General features: G+C 42.3%; 3 protein-coding genes across 3 annotated transcripts; 2 read left to right on the top strand and 1 right to left on the bottom strand.

Annotated features, from left to right (window-relative positions):
• The first annotated feature begins 120 nt into the window (after positions 1 to 120).
• On the top strand, positions 121 to 2739 carry mmgt1 (membrane magnesium transporter 1). The gene is made up of 4 exons (XM_070962700.1): positions 121 to 232; positions 590 to 642; positions 749 to 852; positions 1871 to 2739. Exons 1-4 carry the CDS (start codon positions 154 to 156, stop codon positions 2025 to 2027), a joined length of 393 nt encoding a protein of 130 aa, XP_070818801.1. The 5' UTR covers positions 121 to 153; the 3' UTR covers positions 2028 to 2739.
• A 2246-nt stretch (positions 2740 to 4985) lies between these two features.
• ints6l (integrator complex subunit 6 like) lies at positions 4986 to 17461 on the bottom strand. Its single transcript, XM_070963063.1, has 18 exons — positions 17180 to 17461; positions 16983 to 17060; positions 12939 to 13088; positions 11763 to 11852; positions 11433 to 11616; positions 11173 to 11301; positions 9866 to 10029; positions 9281 to 9433; positions 8908 to 9040; positions 8397 to 8491; positions 8176 to 8286; positions 7392 to 7607; positions 7148 to 7274; positions 6751 to 6893; positions 6398 to 6629; positions 5912 to 6292; positions 5699 to 5792; positions 4986 to 5474 (listed from the first exon to the last, which is right to left on the bottom strand). Exons 1-18 carry the CDS (start codon positions 17288 to 17290, stop codon positions 5372 to 5374), a joined length of 2694 nt encoding a protein of 897 aa, XP_070819164.1. The 5' UTR covers positions 17291 to 17461; the 3' UTR covers positions 4986 to 5371.
• A 1444-nt stretch (positions 17462 to 18905) lies between these two features.
• Positions 18906 to 23057, top strand: mospd1 (motile sperm domain containing 1). Its single transcript, XM_070961976.1, has 6 exons — positions 18906 to 19043; positions 20332 to 20631; positions 20743 to 20818; positions 20999 to 21231; positions 22042 to 22203; positions 22361 to 23057. The coding sequence occupies exons 2-6, from the start codon at positions 20478 to 20480 to the stop codon at positions 22390 to 22392; spliced, it is 657 nt and encodes a 218-aa protein (XP_070818077.1). The 5' UTR covers positions 18906 to 19043; positions 20332 to 20477; the 3' UTR covers positions 22393 to 23057.
• Positions 23058 to 23357: the final 300 nt, after the last annotated feature.

Below are 23357 nucleotides of genomic sequence, written 5' to 3'. Positions count from 1 at the left end.
TGGGGTCCTGACCTATTTTTATTTTAATATGATGTTTTCATTATGTTTTTTGACCAAGTCATGTTGCGGCTATTTGCGACATCAATGTTTACGACACTTGCACACTCATGTTTACGACACTGCACAGAGCGCTACTCATTTCCCTGTTTCAAGATGGCCTCGTCGTTTTGGAAAGGTATCGTTGGCGTCGGACTTTTTGCCTTAGCTCACGCAGCTTTCTCGGCGGCACAGCGTAAGTTTGAGTGCGGGCGGTGAAAACACGGGTCTCTGTGTTTGTGTCTATTTTAGGAGGGCTCCGTTGTCATCGGGCAGGGCGACAAAACAGCAAGATGGGCCTTACGGTGCAGCAGCTAGCTGACGAGAGCTAGCGTAAGAGCTAGCTTAGCCCAGTTTAGACTCATTCTCAGGGAAGAAAGACTCGAGTCTTTCTTCTATGCTAAATGTTAAACTATGACACACGACGTTCAGTGTTACTGGCGTAGTGTTTCATTGCAGATTGCAGCCATTTTAGCTGCTCACGGTAGCTACCTCTGCTGCAGTGCAATGGTGTCCATTTGAATTGCTGGCTAAAATGCTTCTCTCCCATCAGATCGGTCATACATGCGACTCACAGAGAAGGAAAACGAGACGCTACCAATTGATGTGAGTGACTTTCATCCTAATGTTGTCAATTTTAATCTCCGCCTTCCAGTCACAACAAACCCCCCAGAGTAGTCTGCTGTTTTCATCGTGATCTTTCTCTTTGCAGATCGTATTACAGACCCTGTTATCGTTTGTGATGACCTGTTATGGTATTGTCCATATTGCTGGAGAGTTCAAAGACATGGACGCCTCCTCAGAACTGAAAAACAAGTAGGTTGAGTTCCCCCGCAACACCTTCCTCCCTCGATGATGTGGTTGCTTGTGTCTCTGCCACAGGGGAAGCATGCTTCCCATCTCTTCTTTATTTCTAATTAATTTCAGTCAGCTCCCTCAGACAGACATGGTTCCCATGCCAAAGGACGAAGTGTTTCAGCACCAGATAATCTACAATAGTCTGCTAACGCTCAGTCTGAAACAGAGCTTTTATATGTATATTCATAGTACCTGGACATACCATTGTATGTTACAGACTCTCCTGTATTTTGCTTTTTAGTACCATAATTTTCCACCAGGAGTGCATGTGGTAAAAGTGCTTCATGCACACTTACAAGGTGTGTTGGTTACAAGATGATCATGGCAGTGAGATTTGAGTCCATTATGTTGTGATGGACAACTTTACATTATACACCATTAGAGTGTATTTTGTACATATTCAATCAGTGTATTAAACCTAATGTACATAGCAGACACAAAACCAGCAGTGCTTTATGTGTGGCCAAACTTTGCATTGTTTTATACCACAGATCTCCTTACTTCCAGGCGTTTATGTCCTAATTCCCAATTAAGGCCACATTTGATATTAGTGCCTCATGATGCTGTGTAAAATTAAAACACAGTGGTCATTTGCTAATCCCTTTTGACACATACTCAATTGAAAACAGCACAAAGACAGTATATTTAATGTCTGACCTGATCAGCTTCATTGTTTTTTATAAATATCAGCTTTTTCTGAGTTTGATGCAGCAACATGTTTCGAACAAGTTGGGACAGGAAGAACAAAAGACTGGGAAAGGGTGTTTTGTGTTTCATCATAATCCTGACGGTTTGATTCCTTCGGTCATTGCTCTGAGGTGTCCAACGTGTGCATAACTGTCAGTTTATCTCTTTGAAAGCACAGCAGTTTTTGTGCAGTCTTTTTATAACGGTGTCCCTGTTTTGTTTTGTTTTGTTTTGTTTTGTTTTGTTTTGTTTTGTCTTGTTTTGTCTTGTTTTGTTTTGTTTTTTTCAGAACATTCGACACACTGAGGAACCACCCATCCTTTTATCTTTTCAATCACCGGGGTCGGGTGCTATTCCGCACGCCGGAGGAGGAGCCCTCCTCTGTACGCAACCAGCACGCTCTTCCCAACCCCATACGGCTACGCAAGCTGGAGCATTTGCACTGAGACTGGCCTTTCCTGCCTGTAACACCATCAATGTCAGATAAAGATTTGTTTTTGTTAGATGGAGGGGGAAGTGAGATTTCATTGTCCTCTGCTTTAATTTGTATTTGTACATAAACTAATATGCTGTCCAAACATGCTTCTCTGTCCAAAAAGTGGTCACCACCATACTCAACACAGACTGTGCCAACCCTTCAATTTTTCAAGCTGATTTGTTTGTATATACAGTATGTAATCGCTTTGGAGTCTTAAGATAAAGACACATCTACCCTTTTGGTCCCTTCTGAACAGAATTGGGATATGGCTGTCCTTTGTATATTCTTTGTATGAGGGGCATAAAAACATCAGTTTCATTACTGTTTCATTTCACACATCAGTCCTCAGCAGCTGTCTGGACAAAATCTTGTCAACTGAACCAAGTCTTGTTGTATGAACTTAGAACCCTTTATTTCCTTGATGATTTCCTGCAAGCGTAAATGCTCATGTGAACATCCTGTATTCATCAAAGAGTACTGAGCTATGACGCAGGAAATCGAGACAAGGTGAGATGTGAGAACAGAAAACATTAGGCGGCCGCTTTAATGATACTGTGAACACTAAGGTGAAATAGAAAGCAATGGTACATTCATTTGGGTGACGTTCATTTTTCCTTCATTTTACATTTTGTTAAGATTCAACAGATGTTTTTAATTTAATAAAATGCATACTGATTTTACATGGTGTCAGAATCTTTCTCTTTTTTTGCCTGAGCTGTGGCTCAGGAGTAGAGCAGTCATCCACCAATCAGGAGGTCGGTGGTTCAATCCCTGGTCTCGGCAGTCCACATGCCACATGCTGAACTATCCTTGGGCAAGATACTGAACCCCAAAGCTTTGGATAAAAGTGTATGCCAAATGATTGTGATTGCAATTCTGAGTCTGCCTGAAGGGTTAAATCTCTACTGTAAGCTGAAGAGACTGCTAAAAGTCAAGGGAAGGCAGTCAGTGTGGAGGAATTGGTAACGTAATGTATCACTGATTTCAGTCGTTTGTGAGAGGGAAAGCTCTTAAAGTAACACTGCTGACCATGCAGAGATGGACCTTTGACCTCTTCCTGGCCTGCTGCGTCACAAAAATGTCCACCTGATCAGTTTCTCATGTTGGCCTCTAGGTGGCAGGAGAGCTGGACTTCCTGTCTCAATTATCTGAAAGCTATCAGTTTGAAACTTGAAGCTTTATGTCCATGTCTTGGCTTTAGGCTGTTTCTGTTGGATGTATTGATCCTTCTAATGAATACATCTAAGATTCATTAGATGCTGAAGATGTTGTCATGTCAAATAACAATCTTTGTTTTTCAACACACTGAGAAATATTGGTCAGCTTCACATCTGTGGATAAAAACACATTGATGTGTTTACTGGAGATTCATTTGTTTTAAAAAGGCTGCAAAATGTACAACTGTACAACTAGGCTATCAGACATCACTATCAGGTGGAGATACAAACACTGACACATAAAACAGGAGATACCATTCTACGTATGGTTTATTTTTTATTTTGTTAAAAAAAAAAAGGTTCATAAAACTTTCCATTTTATATACGTATTTAACAGATTACAAAATTGGCTTTAAACATTACAAAATATTTCTTAAACTCTGAAATAAACAAATTCACAAAAATAATCTCTATTCTTTATGAACATTAAAAAGTAGTGTACATCTGTCATAAAAACAAAGGAGGAGCGCTAACGAGGGCTTTTTGTAAAAAGCAGCAGAGGGCAGATCACCAACTGTTCAGCTCTACAGCAGGTGACTGCCGACTGCGCCGGACAGATGCACAAATTCCTCAGAACAAAGTTGTAATTCTGGGAATCAGTGGAGCGTTTGTGGTGCTGTGGAGGAAGATTACAGGACTGTGTGTGACTGTATGTGTGTTGGAGGAGTAAACTCTAAACGGACTCTAACAGCTGCACTCACTGAACTTCCATTGCTGGAAAGATGATCATTGAAGCAGACAACACAACCTCACTGCTGTGTGAAGTTTGTTTGCAGCTGCATGTCCATACAACCATCAAATTAGTACCAGAACTGACCCAACTTCAACGTCATTAGGTTCAGACAGATGCGTGCGGAGGCTTAAGTTTTTTTTGGACTTGATGACTTAAAAACTTCTAATTAGGGTTGGGTGATATGATGACATACAGCATGAGACGAGAGAAATGTTAAGTTTTGCCTATCATTTATACTGAGGTACCCATCCCTTTAATATGGCATTATCAGAGTTATGCAGAATTTTTGCATCAATGTGATGCAAAACTTGATTTATCAGGTATTTTATTGACTGGATTAACAAAAATAGACATTTCCAGCTGGGGTGTTTATCCTTCAATGGTTTCTCAATTAAACTACCAGAATCTTATGTGTGTGTGTATATATATATATATATATATATATATATATATATATATATATATATATATATATATATATATATATATATATATATATATATATATATATATGTGTGTGTGTGTGTGTGTGTGTGTGTGTGTGTGTATATATATATATATATATATATATTGCTAAAACAACATAAAACAACAGACATTCTCATAGGTTTTACTCATATTGCCCCCCCTCAATGCATATCAGTATTAGCTGGCATGGCTGGGAAAACATTAGATAACAGAATGAGTTTGGTAAAAACATCATTGCCTCGTCCTTTATGCAGATATAACACTAAAAACGTGAGGTGTACCTGGGTGGACCGAATTAAAATAATTCTACATGAATGCACACATTTTATTACTCATAGAAAAATGGTTGCAGTCTTACAAACATTTTTCAGACCAGCTGAAGAAAGATCTGTTTCTAAAGAATAACAATAACAGGAATGACTCAGTCCATCCCTTGCGCTGCCATTTGAGGATCCGACGGCTTACCACGTATCTGCCTAACGGAGTGTGTGTGTGTGTGTGTGTGTGTGTGTGTGTGTGTGTGTGTGTGTGTGTGTGTCTACTGCACAATGTGGCGATACAGACAAAAGCCAAATGGGTGTTTAAGGCATCTGTCAATATAAAGAGGATTATATTTAAAGTCTCTTTACTAATCCGGAGTGGATCTGTCCTGAAGGCCCCTCCTCCAGTTAAGCCCCTTACCGTCCACCTCTAACAGGATGTGATGTAACAGAACAGGGACAGTGGGAGCATCTGCTATCAGTGCATTTGTCCTTTTCACCCCCCAGAGCCCCAGTATGTCTTTTTGAGGCTACTCAACAAGAACGTCTCTTATGGTGGTAAATCCACCGGTTAACAAACTACAGCTCAGAGGAGAGGGGCTTTATTCCTAACACAGTGGAGATGGCTTCATCACTAACTGCCATGATCATTGGGAAGCTGTGAGGATGCTGTGTGCTTCTCCTCCACCTCTGCGAGGGCCATCTCCAGCTGCTGGATGAGCACCCGCTTCTTGAACCTGCCGCAGATGTAAAGGAAATTAGAAAGAAGCAGGGAATAAGGTGAACTACTAAAAACAAACCAGGGGAGGTGTGTGGAAGTGAACCTGCTTTTAAATGAAATGAACATAATTGCAGTGTGGTTCTGAGTCACTGTTAATATCTGCAGTGCCTCATCGCACCATGACACTCCTCCACTGAACAGTGCATTTAGAAAAGTCGAAAATTAGTCATTGTTTCTTACCTGATGGCCTCTTTGATAGCATGCTGGATGAAGTACTTGTGAACATTTACTGGTCCTTTCACCTGCTGCAGTAGTGCGAGTATTGCCTCATAGTCTGAGAAACAGCACAGACAGAGATGAAGAGACAGCCATGTGTTCCCAACATGACACCTACTTTGACAGGTGAGAACAGAGATGAATGTAATGTGGCGTACTGGCCTGGCTCATACTCACTTCGCCCAGGTTTGCGGACCTCCTTGATGACCCGTGTCCTCAGCTCTGCTTGGCTGCCATCTAGTGGGGCTATGAATATGGTCTCAAGCGCTGCAGGGTCTGCCTCAGAGCCCTCCAGCTCGCTCTGCGGACTCAGTCGCTCACAGTTGTGTTTCTCCTCCAGTGGCTGTTCATCTACACAATCCTCCACTAGCCTCTCCTCCGCCATGTTGATGTCCTCTCCCTGATCTGCTGCCGCCAGCCCGGCCTTCTGCTCTAGGCTCAGTGAGGATGGGCTCCCTGCTACAGCATCCAGCTCAGCGGGCCAGATCTCCCCCGACTCAAGCCCAAGAGCCCCGTCACCGTTGCTCTCAGTGACCACCGTGCTGTTGCCATCCACTCCTGTGGGGGTAACAAATCATTTAAAACCGCTGGTTTAAGTCAGTTAGTCCTGCATTCCTATGATCAGCACATACAGCACTCCTCTCAGGTACATCTTCATCTAACCTTTGTGCTGTGGGACGGGTTTGAGGAGGTTCGGCTGCCCTGGAAGCCCCGCCGGACTCTTTCCCACCGTCACATGGTTGGTGCCGCCTGGCGGAGTCTGTGGCCGCCGCAGTAACGGGGACATACTCCGCCTTCTCTTCATAGTGACACCTGAGCTGGGGTCGCTGGAGTTTCCTCTTTTCTTACTCTGAGGGCCAGCTACAAACTCGTCTGCCTCATCGATCATCATCCCCTGAGATACACACGGAGACAGCAAAGCATTAAAGAATGAAAGCACTAAATCTTGGCTGAAGACATCTCGCTGTGCAAAGGTGAAGTGTATTGACCAGGATTTCGTGTTGATGTGTTTTCACCTTCTTATCCTGCTTGAAAGGATTCCCAAAAGTGTGCAGGCGTTTAGGTTGGTCAGGGTCAATCTCTCTCAGAGGAGACGGCATCATTTTTAGGTACTCCTGATAGTTTCCCATCTGAGCCACTGGGATACTGTGCAGATAGTCTGACAAGCAGAGGAGATGTGATTAGCATCAACAAAACACGACAGGAACTACAGAGGACTTCCTCAGTGTCATTAACGTTCATTGAATGACTGCTTCCAACCATGCACGTCTCAGTGCAGCCCTTGGGCAAATCTATCTTAACTGGATTTGCTCGATACAGTTGCATTTCAAAGTCACCTATGACTATTTTAAGATTGCATTTAATTGTAAAGCAGCTTTTTTTTTTTTCAACTGTAACAGCGGAATGTCATACCTTCGTCTTGCCCTCGGATCAGTTTTTGTGACGTCCGCAGCAAATTGGAGCGCATCCGGGTGAGCTGATCCAGAAGGTTCCGTCTTGGGATGTCATAGGCATTTCGATAAGCTTGAGGCTTCACATCCTGTGAAAACATCAGCATGTCTAGACAGAGAACACACACCAAACACTGCACCTGCCCTGTTTCTCCTCCACCCACAAAAAGAATGCTTCACAAATGGCCGTTCTGTCCTACATCTACCTTGTTGAGCAGGGCGATCTGGAAGCCAGCGAACTCTTTGAAGTTGATGTCTACCAGGCGAAGGGGCCCTTCTCCAGTGATTCCCTGCAGCAACTGCTTGAAGTCCCGGCGATGGGCCAGAGAGAGAGCGTTGGAGTGGTTCTTCACCTTTATGCCAGTTTCTAGCGGAGCCTTCTTCCCCACGGACACGATCAGACGATCCGACTCCATCTTTGCCTTCATGGCAGCCAAACAAGGAGAGAAACACTACGCTTTACAGGTGATTGATCAAATGCTTCAGTTCAGACTGAAATGACACTTTGGAAATGAATGTTTAGATCAGACACAACGAAGCATTTCCTATGTTGATTCTTTAGAGTCTTGTCTTTTCTATAAATAATGTCACACTTCACTTGCTGTTGTTGCACTGTCACTCTTTAACAGCTGTCTGCTGCACTCAAACAATGCAGCATTATGTTCTGTTTATCTAAACAGTATAAACGCTCCGCTACCACATAATAAAACAAAGAGGAAGAGTTTGCTTTCCTTGTGTTTTGGTGACAATGTCACAGATAAATTGCATCCGATACTTAAATATTATGAGCATTCATACATTTTTCTTTTCACCATTTCAGCTAAAGACATATTTACACTATATTTTCACAGTTTTAGAGAAGACTGTATTGAAACAAGCAACTATACTTGCTCAGTTGATCATAACTGAAGATATATGAGTGTTTTACAACGGTATTCAAATTTACTACTGGGTGCTGCATCTCGTGCTTGAGGACACTTAAATCTTTACCTGCTGACTGAGCTTCTTCAGGTAAGAGATTACACTGTAACTCAGGCCACAGTCCATGGTGTCTGCAATAAGATTGGGTGCACCCATCATCCTCAGCGCCTTTTTTAAGGGCTGTCAGAAGAGAGCAAGAGGAAGTGGATGTTAGTTGTATGTAGAAACAATATAAACCTGTGTACTGAATGTTTACGCAAAGCAGCATAAGTGATGTAGCATCAGTTTACCAAGAGGTAGTATGGAGGCATTGTCTTCAGGTACATCTCAAAAGCCTGCCGCCACTTGAGGTTTGGTTTTAGTTTGTGCACTTTGAACAAATCATCTGAAAGGTGACAAAGAACAGAGGGCTGTGTGAGAATGACATTAGAGCAGTGATACAGTCAGCCGTCCACCTGCACCTCCTCCTGCTGCTGCAGGGCTGACAATCACTGATCAGTCACAGATCAATATTCAGGTAATGAATTTAAAACAAACATCTAAGCATACACTAACGTTTATCCCTCTACATACCCCATAATGTCTATTTGACGCAAAGCATTATTAAAAATAAGCAGTTCATTCTGCTGCTCTGTTATATGCCTCTTACTGTTAAGCTATATATGACTGGAGAGAAAAAGACTGCACATGATGAAGTGACCTAGAAAAGGAAAGCTTTTTAAATTTAATATCAGCTCAGACCCACTGACCCAAAAGTTTTGAGGCCACTTTTAAGAAACCGTTTAGTGCCATATGTCTTACCGAGGAGTGGGAGAAGGACGGGGTAGTTATAAGGCATGACAAACAGGTTGACGCAGGTGAGAGTGGTGCTGGCTTTAAGGTAACCAAATGGCTGCCCCAGGTCATTTTGCTTCGCACTGCTGCTAACAAACACCTGGAAGGGAAAGGGAAATTATGAAGTCAAATATCATTTCGGTTATTGATCCTCCAAATTAAACTTCAGAAAACCTTTGTTGATCCGTGCACACAGACAAAGCTTCACAAGCACAATTCATAACAAGATTTCGCATTAAGCTAGCAGCCTTATTATTTCTGGTTTTCAGCAAAGTCCCCCGGGTAACACCAGAGACGGTAAAAACAACAGAGCCAATGGGTATGTGAATATCTACCATACCTGCCAGCACATGTGCGGAGACTTCCTTTCCAAAATGTACTGGGTGAGTGGTGATGGTTCCAGTTCATACTTGTCAAAGGGGAGCTTGTCGATCACCATGGGCTCACAGTCCACACACGAGAAACGCACCACAGGATGTGCAGAGCGAGGTGGCTGGGAGCAGGAGATGGACATAAGTAAGGAAAGTGTTGACAGAGATATCTGTGGTACAGACCCATCTGACGTCTTTGCAAAAGCAACAGACAATGGACATCACAGAAAGAGCCTGCAGAGTTGGAAACCTGATTATTTTGGCTGTAAGTCAAAGTTACTGACTCATGTTAGACAGAGAAAAAGCAGACTGCCAATAAAAGAGACAATGAAAGTGAAAGAAGCTTCTGTAAATGTGTCTCTGCTGGGAGATGTACATCGACAGAGACACACTCAACACTATAAATAGTAGGAGATAAACAGGATAATGTCAAAGACAGCCTGGAGTGTGTATTTACACAGATTTACCAGCACATTAAGAAAACATGCACAGAAATCCAGTTCATTGAGAGGCAACCTGCAGAAGGACAGAGTTAAGGTGTTCTCGCTGCTCACCAGGGTAGGAGAATTCTGGTCCGGCCAGAAGGACTCTGGTATGGGCCAATGCCCAACTGGAACCCCGGTTTTTGGGTTCGGTCGCACATAGATGAGTTTGTGGCAGCTGTGCCACGGCTGTGGGCTGAAGGATGACACAGGACGACTTGACTCCACTGAGTTGTCTGTAAAAACAAAAAAAAGGTATGATATGAGGCAGAGTCTGCCAGCTGCTGACAAACATAAACAATTAATGGGAGTTTGAGAGCAACCACTGTCAAAACCAAAGTCACTGGTATGAATAATAACATTTTCTAAAATTGTTTTTAGCTCTCAAGTACATCAAATTTTCAGTTTCAAAGCTCTTTCTTAAACAAATATAAAATCGCAATCCAATATGTGTAAAGAATATGTGTGAGAATATGTGTGAGTCAAATGATATGTGTGATAAATATGTGTGAGTCAACTGATCTCAGCAGCTTTCCTCACACGGCCTCAGTCTTCATGCTCTTTTATATTTAGCCAATCCAGAAAATGCACTCAGTTCTGCTTTAATCGTAAAACTGCACTGTGGTGACTCACAGTAAGAAGAGTGTCTTCTGCTTTCAGCTGTTTTACTGCCCACAGTATCTAATTTACTGTATGAAATGTGATGACATGACGTGCTCACAAACTCAATAAAATATGTTCCTTTCAGAGTGCGTGAGCCACTTGACTCATGGGAGGCCCTTTTAAAATCATTAAACATTGGCACTAATCAGCAGAGGCCACAGCAATTGTACATATCAGCAACTGCTTTTCGACTGGTTACAATTCAAAACCAACATATCTAGAATGCCATTTTGACTAGGAGCAATTCTAATTAATGATATCTACCATTAATTTCTCATTTATTACACCTGGCCAACTTTTACCACTGACCTCAAACTCAGTTACAGATCTCTATCATTCGATCCTGACGAGTTATAGTTTCAAGTGGACATATCCGTAACGTCATTTTGACTAGCTGCAGCCGCAATTAACAATATCCAACATTCAGGTCTTACTACTGGTAATGCAGATATCTACTACTCCATTACAGTTATCACAATATCTAAAATTCAGCTCTGTCTCATCAGAATTTAATCACTGATACTATTGATTACATTTCCACTGTCACAATCCCTTTTCAATGTGTAGAAATTCCATTGTACATATCTGTAATCGTTACTCTTACTAGCGAAAAAGGAATTATTGATATCTATAACTAAGACAAAGATATCTGTAAATCAGGTAAAGCTAAAGTTGTTGCCTCGCGTCCATTCAGCGTGCATCATCCAAAGACTCACCCTCCCCAACGAGCGGTGGATCCGGCCCCGTCTTCTCAAAATTAATGACAACACCACTTTGAACCTTTTGCACCAGAGACTCCAGACACTGGTTCAACATCCTCTGCGTCCGCACGCAGTACGATCGGCCTGCGAGGAAAGCAGGACGCACAATTATCCTCTATGACACACTGAGCAATGAGAGCTACCAAAAGGTGCACAGACACATGAGGATTATGAAAAGAAATCATGGTGTGAAAACAAGCAAGAAAATGCAAAACCTCCAGTGACTTCACACATCTGGGTGATGGCAGACTCATCCGTGGGGACGCTGCCAAGCTGCTCGTTGTCTGGTGTGGCTGCTCCTGGCAGCCTGAGCACCAGCGCAAAGAGACGCTGGTCCCAGCGAAAGGGCTCTTTGGTCAGCTCGCTGCCTGCCAACGGAGAGTTCAGAGGCAGGTGCAGCTAAAGGGCGAAGAAAGACGAGGATGATGGGAGAGGAGTTTTAGATGTGAGAAACTACCAAAGGTCACCATTTGCAGACAAAGCTTCTTCATGTCCTTACAAAGGTTAACCATGCTGCTTCACCACAAACAGTACATGGCACTCACCTCATCTGGAACCCCTGAGCTGTGTGTGAGCTTGTTCCCATCAGTGATAGTGATGATCACAGACGGGTCGAGGAAGAAAGGGTTACGGCCCTGAGAGGGAAAGAGTAACGATCAGCAATTAAATCCAAGTTCAGCCAAACAGTGGCCCCATTTATTCTCACTAGTCTGCTTTCTTTTCTTCAAGTTCCAAACCAAACACACAGCTCTGGGCTCCGTGGCTCAAAGAGACTCCCATCTCCCAAAGAACAAGCTGTAACTGGTCTCTCCCATTTATAGTAATGACAAAACACAGGTATACTGTTTAAACACAGCTCTACTTTAACACAGTACTTAGTATGGTCCTGGCATCTCACTTCTGATAACCTCCCCGATACTTCTATGAACTATGTGTTGCAGCTTGTAATCTTGTGGCTCTAAGCTGCAGTGTCCTTGTGTTACTCGTTAAGGACAGAGGCCTCTACCACTGTGCTGTAGGGGTCAGCCTTGTCTAATTGAAACACACACAGAATGAATTAGTAGACTGACACACACACAATGCACAGAACTTGTATCACTGCTTGAGCGTAGTAATTTATCTCTGCCTTCAAGCGGGGGTTTGGAGGAAAGACGTGCGTGTGGAGCTGATGACAGTGCTAACGGAGGCAAGACGGAGTGGATTAAGCTGCCATCAAAAGTCAATATTCTCCGCTCTGTCTCCAGGTGAAGGAAGAAAGAACTGTCGACAGAGGGCTTTGTCACAATTGCTATCAAAAGCATCATTTATCCAGGAAAAGTCCACATACGCTGCATCTGTCGGCTGTATCAGGGAAGCCTTGTTTCACTCTCAGATTCTTTGAAGGTATGTCCGAACTAATCTTGTCTTGTGGAATCTACTTTAAAATTCTTTGCTCATGGGCACTTAACTTCTTCCGTTTGTGTTATTTTCAGCTTTTATGGGACTAAAATAAGCTATTACTAAGACTTCCTGCATGGTTCTCTTGTTCTGTCTTGCTAACATAATCAATCCACCATCCTCCAAGTTATAACAAAAACATGGCATGTCACCATCTTGTCAGTCTGTGTGTATTAAAATGTGTACATCTCTTGATTTCAACCACAACCAAAAATAAAAAAGACAAAACTTTAAAAAGATAAGACTGCCAAAGAAATGCATAAAAGGATGTTGGCGTCAAATACCTGTCCATAGTTGTCGATGCCTGAGACGAGGCGGTTGAGGTTAAGCAAGTCAAAAGCTGTGCGTAGAGCATGACCTAACGTAGTCAGCCCGGATGCCTGCAGGTTCTTTAGCTCGCACATAAAGGTGGCGTGGTTCTCCTTCCAGCCCGCCTAGAATACACACATGAACAGTGTGGTGAATGCACTGCACAGAAAACAGCTCTAAAACACAGCAGCAGAGGAGGCCTGAAGTCACAGAGCATGGTGAAGAGCCGCAAACCAAAAAAAGATCCACACCCACAGATACCCAAACTGCGTAATTACAAAGAAAAATAGAGGAAGTTTTGTTCGCTGACAACCACAAACTTATTCAAGCCAAGCACATGACTACCACCTTTGCAGGTTAAATCTTAGCAAGCCATTGATTGTGTGCAGCATGGCATAATAGTAACCGTAAAATGAGATCAGGTTATGTCAAGCTCTGGAAATAGATGATAATATTGTTGAAATTCAGGCATATGAGCTGAATGCGGCTGTTTGAGAAAGAGTCTAATTTCATACATGACAAGCATCCAAAAATACACTTCCCACAGCAGCCTGTCCTCTCTCCTGATGGAGATATACTCCCACGGGAGAGGATGTGGGTGTGTAACTGCTCTTGGACTTTTCTCCAGCGGGGTCAAGTACCTTACTGCTGCAGCTCCATGCCTAATCTAAGGATGACCTGCAAGCTTACCACTTCCTTTATTAGGAGAGGGAGGGGGAGAGGCGAGGCACACGGAGGCCCTGTTAACACCTGGCATTAACTTGCTTCTTGCGCGATCCGAACATAAGTGGACAGCTCAGAGTACGTCAGTTCAGGTGCAGGTACAGGTGTGAACACACCCAGGATGCATTGAGATCAATCCCTCAGACAACCGCCAAAAGTGGTGTGGGCCACACCAAAGGATCGCTTGCTCGACTGATGTCCTCTGCTTACGTGGGCTACGACACACACTGTCTGATTTCCCTTTGGTTCACTGTAAAGCATATTGTGTGTATGAGCTCTTACCTGCTAAGATAAGTGCACTGCCTGTTCCAGCTGATTGCACCACTGAACTAGTAACGGCAATATGTTTGCAAAAAACAACAAGTTGAGTTGTTGAGTGAGGAGAGGCTTAATAAACTCTGTCTCTGTCTCACATTCTTCATTATTTGGGCCTTCTTGTCAAAGTGGCAAACATTGCAGATCAAATTATTACTTTTTTGTGCGAAAAAACACTGTCCGTTTGTCCCAGCATGCTGGTCACCAGTTAAACACAGCAACAGCGTTTGATTTGGTGTTTGCCAACAGAATGGTGAAAGAGGTGCTTATTTGCATACAGTATGAAGCAGGCAAAATCAGATCGGATCACAAGGGCTCACTCGAGACACATGTTGGACACGCATTCTACTAACAGGTGTGAACTAACGTACTCTGATCAGGCCAGCGGGTAGATTTCAGAGCATCATGAGTTATCATTCCAAAGCCATGATTTGGGTGGGATTTCTAAGTGCAGCGTGACATAAATGAGGTTAGATACATATCACACAGCCATACAAGCAACATCACTGAGCAGCTGATGAGAAACTGGAAGTGTAAACACATTCACAGGGGTAGTAGAAAGATAATAACCCAGACATAGACCTCTGTGTAGGCTTGGCTGGCACTCAATAATTCAGACTGCAGAATATTTCTATCTGCTTCTCGACCAACCTCCTCTCTCTCCCTCTACATCAACAATTTATTGCCTCTGTAACTGTGCAATCAGGGCAGCCCCATTCAGCATAACCTTGTCCTTTCATCATAATCCTCGATGCACAAAGCAGGCAAAACAACAAAGGAGAAGGCAACGGAGGCAAAGAGAGGAAGAGCTGGAGGAAGAGGAGTTGAGGACAGACTTTACAAAGAGGGAAATGTGCTTCAGATGGCAGCACCTGGATGATTGTAGGCGAGGGAGGAGAATCAAGATGTTGGATTATTCTAGTACGATGTTATACACAGGACTATTTTGGTGGGACACATGAAGCAATGGTCCAGAGTGGAATACTGCAAGGTCAATGGCTGAATGAAGTGGGAAGCATGACGCGAATGACAGCAACCACCCGTAACAGTTTGTCATGACCCCTGTCCTACACATGCGCCTACTAAAAATTGTGTAATAATGTTTTAAGTGGCAGGGCAGTGAGCTCAAAGTGCTCCATTCGCAGGCCAATAAAGAGCCAGATACAGCCTGGCAGATATTTTGTTTGTGCGAGCTTCAAATATTAACACTAAGCATGAATGTACATTTGTTAATTGTAAAAACTCAATATTCAAAGTCCTCTGTGTTGTAGTTGCTATGTCTGCACAGAATGTGAAGGTTTGTCGAACTGAATCTTAATGTACTAATAATGTACTACTAAATACACTGAAGTAAAAGTTCTCTGATACATATTGTTTGATTAAAATCAGATTTGAGGAGAGGGATGCAGTTACCCCTAAAAATAACTCCTATCCATCTAAAGTTCGGGTTATATCAGTATCATTATGCAGAAAAAAGCATTTTCACTGCATATTAATTTACTATTAGTAAAATATTACCAAAGCAAAACTGTAAGAAGCCGTAGAATGTTAATAAGAGACAGTTCAGACTGAATACATAAATCATGGTGGGTTAAGTATTTGAATTAACTATACAAGACAAAACTTCTAATCAGCTCATTAAAAAAAATGTATTTCACACTTTTTTTAATTTTACCTGTTCTTTTTCTCAACTCACTTATCCTACATTCTCACTCCAAGAACATGTTTAATTATTCAAACATTTCCTATTTTCTTTACTTGCATTAAAAGTGCATCCCTCATGCCTGGGCATATATGCACAGTGGGACATATTATACTGTACATATAATAACTAATAACTATACATATCATATAGTTTGCATTTAAGTTATCGTGAGAGACAGACCGCAATACTGTCACTTCTGTTTTGGTGAGCTTTAAAAAAGCTGCAGCTGTTGGAATGGCCCAGCAAAGTGCACTGAAACTGAACTTTCAAAAACAAGAAATATGGACTTAACTAGTCATTACAAACACCTTTTGACCTGCACCATACCTAATAACATATGCCTCGTTACCTCACACCAGAAACTACTATTAAGGACAGCTCTGGCATATTGGAATTTGGTCAGGAGGCATGCAAACAACAAATATGATAGTATATGTCTTTAAGCAGTATTGCCATGTGATACAGAAAGTACTCAGCATATTGTGTTGAGAGTAGTAGAGTGTTGTTTGTAGACAGAGTTAGGTAAACCAAGAGATCCCTTATGCAGACCAGTCCCTGAAGCAGATCATGGACCTCAGGGGTTCGTGTGGGTACGAAGGATTGCATTTTATTGGGCATGGAAGGCTCAGTGAGATTGTGCCAGGTCATTAAATATGTCAATAGAATAGTGGTGAGGGCAGCTTTGCTGACAAGAAACCCCTGAAATTATTGCAGTGATTCACAGGTTGTATGATTTGTTTTGTATTGTCTGGATGTGTGTGAATAAAAACTAGAGTGTTTGTATGCTGGGCCATACTGTTCATAATATGACTATGACAAATAATTATACTACGAAAAATGATAATTTTCTTCAAGCGAACTCACATAAAATAAATAAATAAATAAATTCCCATGAAGAGGGCTTATCAACTTTCAGACCAGATTGACCAATGGTAATACGTGGATGATGCAAGGGGAGGAGTGGACGATGACTGGCAGGCTATTTGGCCAATCTACACATTGTACTTTCAAAAAAAGAGCAACGTCATAGGCGATAATAAATCTCTCCGCCTCCATCTCAACGCCCGAGACTTTTCTCAACACAAAAGCAAAATGTCCGCTGGATGGTCGGAGGCAGTGCAGCTCCGGGTCTGCGGGTATTTGGAGCAAAAAATTGCCGTTTTTCGCCACCGGGAAGCCGCCCAACACTGACTACAAACCAGAAGGACAATAAAGTCTCAATGACAGAAAAATACGGTCGCCTTGTGAAATGAAAAATTGTATCATTGCTTATTACCTTCACTCCGTATGGTGGATCATCGAATGTAACTAGCATGTACCTGTCGCCTCTACTAGCCGGGTCTCGGGCACGCAGCTGTCAAAAAAAGAAAACCAAAACAACATATATTAATTTCGACCAATCTTGCCCAAGGAACCCTAAGCCTCCAAAGGTACACACTTGCTGAAAAAAGTCGGGGTAAAATCATTCTTTACCTTCATAAAGACCTCAACCGCGCCTTTAGCAACGTCCAGATACGTCGTACCCAAATAAGTGCGCTGATTCATAGAGGCGGACGTGTCTAACAGGAAAAGTAAAATAGGCATTTTAAATGTAAAGCCGCGGCTGTATGCTTTTCTAAAATAACTGTTATCCACATATGACCTATCGTGCGGCCAAACAGTTCACACATGTGTGTATATATTTGTTATAATAAGCCCCCCCTCCAGAAGAGGGCCGCTGCCTCTGCTGTCTCTCTAGCTGCCTTTCTAGAGCTCTGTCTCAGCTCGCGCTGTTCAACTTCTCCTCCTAACCGAATGGAACGCCCCGCTCCCTCCACTACGACGCCATTGGCTCAGCTCGATTTCACAGGCCACGCCCTCTCCATATATAAATATATAACGTTCGTGTACAGTACATCCGCTTACCCTTTCAGCTGCGTGAATCTTAAATGACCAGATATTGAGTACTGTGCATCATTATTAAATAGCCTACGTTAAAACCAGACGACTGATAGGTGTATCAAATTTATAGACTTGAAATTTCAGGAAATTTGTTGCCAAGTCCCTCGCATCCCGCCCCCATCACAGACATACATACACTTCCTCTCGTTTTCTGTGTTTGTCTCTCCTGTCACTCTCTTGTTGCGTTCAAGGCGCCTCAAAAGATTCGTTCTACCGACTGCTCAACACAACACAACATAACAAGAACACGTGCAGTTCATGTCTAAACCAAGTAACCAAAAATATTTGAGTTGGACACTGATTATGTGAATCAAGTGTCACGCTTACAGAACATGCATTTTGTGCTGTAATGGCAGAATCAAGACAATATGCACATTTAGGTTAGAAACAAAAACTGAGTAGAAATAGAACATACACAAATACAAATATTCAAACACCCCATCCCAAACAGTGGCAAGTGGAAGAGTTACTCTCACCATAAAACCACAGAACCATAGAAAGTATCGCCTGTTCTGCATGTGCTATCATACTCCAATAAATCCGACAGCACTTGAGGGCAGCATCGAGGTTACATTAAAGAGTATTTTTGATGTGTCCTTTTAACAGTTAATGAGCCACCTTACCATTAAATCACGCTTATCCGCAGACTCACTCCTGGTTATTACAAGCTCAGACTTTACATCAAACGAGATTTGGAAATACCTCACAGATTTAAAGGTCAGTGGAAAGTCGAAGCCAATCCCAGACACCATGCATACCTGTAGCAAAGGCCTCATCGCACGTACCACACTGTACGAATATGCTGCACTTGTATTTTTTTATTGCTTTGTGTTCATTTGCTGCTACTGAAAAATAAGTTGGATGGATCTCTTTATGGGCGGATAAATAGAACATTAGTCCGCCTGTTAATGTGTAGTTAAGGCTTTGACTTCTTTCTGTCTGTGCAAGATGAAATACCCTGGTAAACAATTATATTCTTTCGTCATCATATCGTGACTTCAAAATCAACGCATTTCAATCTTTAATCGCATAAAATAGCTATATCTGACCTCAATTTGAGCTACTTTACTCTGTGATTATCGGGATGAATCACTTTAGTACAGTTAATATCTGAAAGTATTCCGCAAATTGAACTGAATTTATACGCTCCTATTTACATAATGAGCGTTGTGAACTTCTGGTACACATACTCCCTGCCTGGAACATCATTACGTCCGCTTTGTTGACGTCTCGCACGTATTCTTTCGCTCTCCGCCATCCCAGCATGCACTGCGAGGTCTGCAGTATATTATTGACAAAGAAAAAAGCCTGGAGAGAAACAACAACAGGGTGGGATCAGAAGCACAAACCCTGGTGATAGTGCCAACGTTACACGAACCCGAGCGCTGACAACAAGGTAAAGTCTCACCCTCACATTTTCCTTGGAATACAAGAGCTCTGGGAGGTATTTTGTGTAATGACACTGCGTGTAAATAGCGTTAACAGGCTACCAGCTAACATCTAATGCTAGGGTTTCCGTAGTCGGCTATCGCTAGCCAACATTAACGCTCTTGTTTAGCGTTAGCATTACGCTATAACGACGTTATTGCAGTGCCAGAGCGAGCAAAAGCCGTTAAACTGTGGGGTTTAGGTGGAGAATAACCATAGGCACAGTATAATTTGCCTAAATCACTTTGTTGCTAAATTTATTATCAACACATTTACATAAAGACATTTTTCTTGTCTGTTTACGTTGTCACTTATGATTACACTGCAGTTTAAAGGCAGCTCACTCTTTATGCTTACACATAACGTCTGTTCCAAAAAGTTAGCTAGATAGCTCAGTTATTCGTAACACAATATGCCTCAGATAGTAAAAACGCTCGAATAAAGCGTTGTTGCTGCAAATATAATTAATTAATTGTGACTCTTACACATAAGAGTGTGTACGTGGAGAAAGAAAAGTGTTGCAACACCACGAGCCTCGCTTCCTCGAGCTCGACTGTAACCATGTAAACACACGGGAGCACGTGACCAGCCACATGGCGTTCACTTAAGTGGTTGAAACACAGTGTTTTTTAAACCTGTATAAGTTCCGTGAATGAAGTCGCTTTGGCATCTCCTTTGGATGATTGAAACATCCACTTATCTAATTTAGTGTACAGTTTGAAAGAATGGTCCCTTTCAGATTTAGGTCTAGTATGAACTAGCTTGTGTAAAAATGATTGTAATGTACAAGGTGTTACTACTTCTTGCACTTCAGAATAGTTTAAACCATAGCTAGGCCAATTTATCAGTTGATAGTAACTTATTACAGATTTAAGAGTGTTAAAATACATGCTGGTCAATAAGTAATGAGAAATTGCAACACTGAACTGCTAAAGACACCATATCCTAAAGGTGGATTATGTAATTAATCATCATCAGCCAGTAAGCTGTTTTTAGATTTTTTTAAGCCCCAAATATCAATTAAGGTAATGCTTCAAAAATCCAGAATCAGTTGGGCTGTACATGAAAGTGCATCATATACTGCAAGCTCCATTTTATTTACATCAGTAGCTGTTACAGGTTACATAAATAGAATAAAAAATGCCATATTTCCTCCTGAAATGTAGTGGAAGAGAAATCAAAAATGTAAATAAGCAGAATGCTATGCCTCCTGGGTAAATATCCTTTATTATCTCATCACCTGTTTCTCCTCACAGTACCATGTCATGGCCCTGAGGTGATGAGAGCGGGAAGTGCCATCTCCACCTGAAGGGAGTTCACAGAGCTTGATAGTTTGTGGAGAGAAGGGTGGGGGGCCTAGGCAGACCACGGACGGGGAAGGAGAAGAGCTCAGCTGAAGCCAATGCAGCAGCAGCATCGACAGCCTGAGCTGGTGGAAGGAAGCCTTCCCGTGTTTGTGTTCCCCACTGAGCTCGTCTTCTACGCAGATGATCAGACGTCTCACAAGCAGGTGCTCACCCTCTACAACCCCTATGAGTTCGCTCTCAAGTTTAAAGGTCAGTTGGCAGTCTGTTTGTCATTCCTTGTATTATGTTTGTTATATACTCAAGATTGTCTAGATAATCTCGTATTTCTTTTAATTTATTTATTTATTTATTTTTTATCAGTGCTGTGCACAGCGCCAAACAAGTACACAGTGGTGGATGCCACTGGAGCAGTCAAGCCACAGTGCTGTGTTGACATGTGAGTTTGTTTTTGTGTACAGCAGTCAGGACTCCATGAGCTTGTTGTTCCCTGTGGATCACCCCGATCACCAGTCTTTCTTGTTCATTGCTTACTTTGCTAAGTATTAACTTGGTTTATACAGCCAACATTCCTGTCCTGTCAACTAAATAGTCTGTGTAACTTTCTATGTCCTCACAGAGTAATCAGACACAGAGATTTGCGGCCATGCCATTATGGGGTGTACGACAAGTTCCGACTGCAGGTGTCGGAGCAGAGTCAGCGGAAAGCTCTTGGTCGCAAAGAGGTGACGGCCACGCTCCGTCCGTCCGCCTCACAGGATCCACCCAGCCCCCGGCCCCAAGATGAGGAACGCAGAATCAAAGAGCAGTTTGCAGACAGCGAATTTTTTGAACAGACTGCATTTCAGACAGGTAGGGTGAAGGACTGTTGTCTTACCACTAGATGGAGCCAGATGTTTATAAGCGCAAATATGAGTATTTTTTCCCATTCACGGACCATGGTATGCTACATTGATTGTTGTGGGCTGTGAACATATTTGTCTTACCTTGTATGAAACAGCCAATTTGTCCCACAAACACAGCATGACAATAACAACATATTAATGTACAAGCTGTACTCATCTTCTGTGTCTTTTCTCATTAATACCATGTTAACCTGCTTCCCGTTCAGATCTCAGATCACATCTTTTTGTAAACAACAGAACACTGTTTTTTGCACTCAGCCCAGTAGGAGAGCAATCTTACAGGTCATCACTGTCATTTAAAGCGGAAGTACGGGCAGAAGCCTCATGGTATACAGCAGACAGCTGTGCAGAGGATACATTTTTATATAACTCACTCATTAAATTCTTTTAAGGTTTAAAGTTATGCAGAATTGCAGGTATGACTGCTTTGAGTGACAACTTGCTGCTAGGTTTCAGTCACCAGACTTCATTCTTTCCCAGTTTTGGATTAGGTGGAGTCAGGCACTACGTCCATTGTTTCATAGTCTATGGTAGTAAGTAAGGGGCTAAGATAACCACAGACAAGCTGGGGAAGCTTTGAAAGACATATTAGGACATTATTTATTTTGGTCTTTTCGTGGGATTGGTTTGCATTCTTTAAATCACTTGTTAGCCATTCTGAGTGATGAGCATGTGATCCTGATGTGTGTGTGTGTGTGTGTGTGTGTGTGTGTGTGTGTGTGTGTGTGTGTGTGTGTGTGTGTGTGTGTGTGTATAGAGAGCCGTCCTGTTGCTGGAGGCCCCAGTCTGCTGACGGTGCTGCTTGGGCTGGTGTGTATGGCCGCCCTGATGCTCCCGACGCTGGGGGAGCAAGAATCTACTGTGCCTGTCTACCTCCACTTAAGTGTTAACAAGAAACTTGTAGCTGCTTATGTTCTCGGTAAGTAATTAAAAGAAGAATGAGGTTTTCGTTGTATGTGAAAAGTTCTTTTTTCATTGTGAACCACACTGCTGCAGTCTATGAGTCACATTGTTGAAAAAGTACATGCTGGAGTTTAGGACATGCTGTTGTTCTGTTATGTTTTGTTATATTTTAGGTCTACTTACAATGGTCATCCTACGCACATGAAGTGCTGTAAGCTGAGAAGAGGAGGGAAAATGATCTGAAGTGGAAGAGAACCGTCTCACACCGGAGGCACTACTGCACTTCAATAAGTACAGCTGACAGCAGGGGGGTGGGGTGCTTATTCAAATGACCCCACTCTCATTTTAGTATATTTGTTTTCAAATCCGCATATTTGTGTTAGTACATAAATTGACACAATACCGAACTGATGCAAGCAGCGGAGACCTCTGGTGTGTAGGTCAAGTAGTGTGAGAGGAGCTGTCCCTGAGCAGGGCCTGTGAAGAAACATGAGGCCATTCAAAGTGTTGTCTGGCCTCAAGTTCCCTGTGTCTGTATGTTTATTGCCATTATGTAACAGAACATGGTTGAGTGTGAAGGACATGCAAACATGATACATGTATATAAAGCCATTAAAATTTTGTTATGGTATTCACCTGTAACCATCATTATACTGATGTTTTCAAGCATTTTTAGTGTAGACTCTGAGGACTAAATGCATTTCTTTGCATGTATGGATACCTTATTTGAGTTTTTAATTTTTACAGGAGTCAAGATACTTTTACATGTCACCAAAGGAAAGATCTTTTTAAGACAGTGGTATGTGCGCCGTACTATATCAATGCTTCATCAGATGTTAAATAAAGTCTCCATACAGCTGTGTGGTATAATGTTCATAGATCAAATCAGATTATTTTCTTCACTAGTTTGGTCAGGAGGGCACAAAGCACAAAACACCACAATAAGGCCTCTGTTAGCATATTATGACGGTGACTGAAAAACAAATCCCACAGTCTCTCCCGGAGCTACATGTTATCAGGTTTGACAACAGACACAAGCATGATTTACCTCTGCTTGCGTACCATTTGGTTCCACAGCAGTCGATGAGGTTTAGTGATAACATTTTAAATTGGTATGAGTTTGAGCGCTCCGGACAAGAAAAATGCTTCTTGGAATTTTCAAAACCGCTA

The sequence above is a fragment of the Chaetodon trifascialis genome, chromosome 5 (genome assembly GCF_039877785.1).
Source record: "Chaetodon trifascialis isolate fChaTrf1 chromosome 5, fChaTrf1.hap1, whole genome shotgun sequence".
In the NCBI taxonomy this organism is placed as follows: Eukaryota; Metazoa; Chordata; class Actinopteri; order Chaetodontiformes; family Chaetodontidae; genus Chaetodon; species Chaetodon trifascialis.
Note: the sequence above shows the minus strand (reverse complement) of the source record. Positions and strands in the feature narration are given on the sequence as shown.

Excerpts from the sequence above, each read along its gene's own strand:
- mospd1 (XM_070961976.1), top strand. The coding sequence starts at position 20,478 with ATGCAGCAGCAGCATCGACAGCCTGAGCTGGTGGAAGGAAGCCTTCCC. Across the intron at positions 20,819-20,998 it reads CCACAGTGCTGTGTTGACAT|AGTAATCAGACACAGAGATT; the intron begins GTGAGTTTGTTT and ends ATGTCCTCACAG. Across the intron at positions 22,204-22,360 it reads TGTAGCTGCTTATGTTCTCG|GTCTACTTACAATGGTCATC; the intron begins GTAAGTAATTAA and ends GTTATATTTTAG.
- mmgt1 (XM_070962700.1), top strand. The coding sequence starts at position 154 with ATGGCCTCGTCGTTTTGGAAAGGTATCGTTGGCGTCGGACTTTTTGCC. Across the intron at positions 233-589 it reads AGCTTTCTCGGCGGCACAGC|ATCGGTCATACATGCGACTC; the intron begins GTAAGTTTGAGT and ends CTCTCCCATCAG. Across the intron at positions 853-1,870 it reads TCCTCAGAACTGAAAAACAA|AACATTCGACACACTGAGGA; the intron begins GTAGGTTGAGTT and ends TGTTTTTTTCAG.
- ints6l (XM_070963063.1), bottom strand. The coding sequence starts at position 17,290 with ATGCCTATTTTACTTTTCCTGTTAGACACGTCCGCCTCTATGAATCAG. Across the intron at positions 10,030-11,172 it reads TCCACCGCTCGTTGGGGAGG|ACAACTCAGTGGAGTCAAGT; the intron begins GTGAGTCTTTGG and ends TTGTTTTTACAG. Across the intron at positions 8,287-8,396 it reads TGCCTCCATACTACCTCTTG|CCCTTAAAAAAGGCGCTGAG; the intron begins GTAAACTGATGC and ends CTCTTCTGACAG.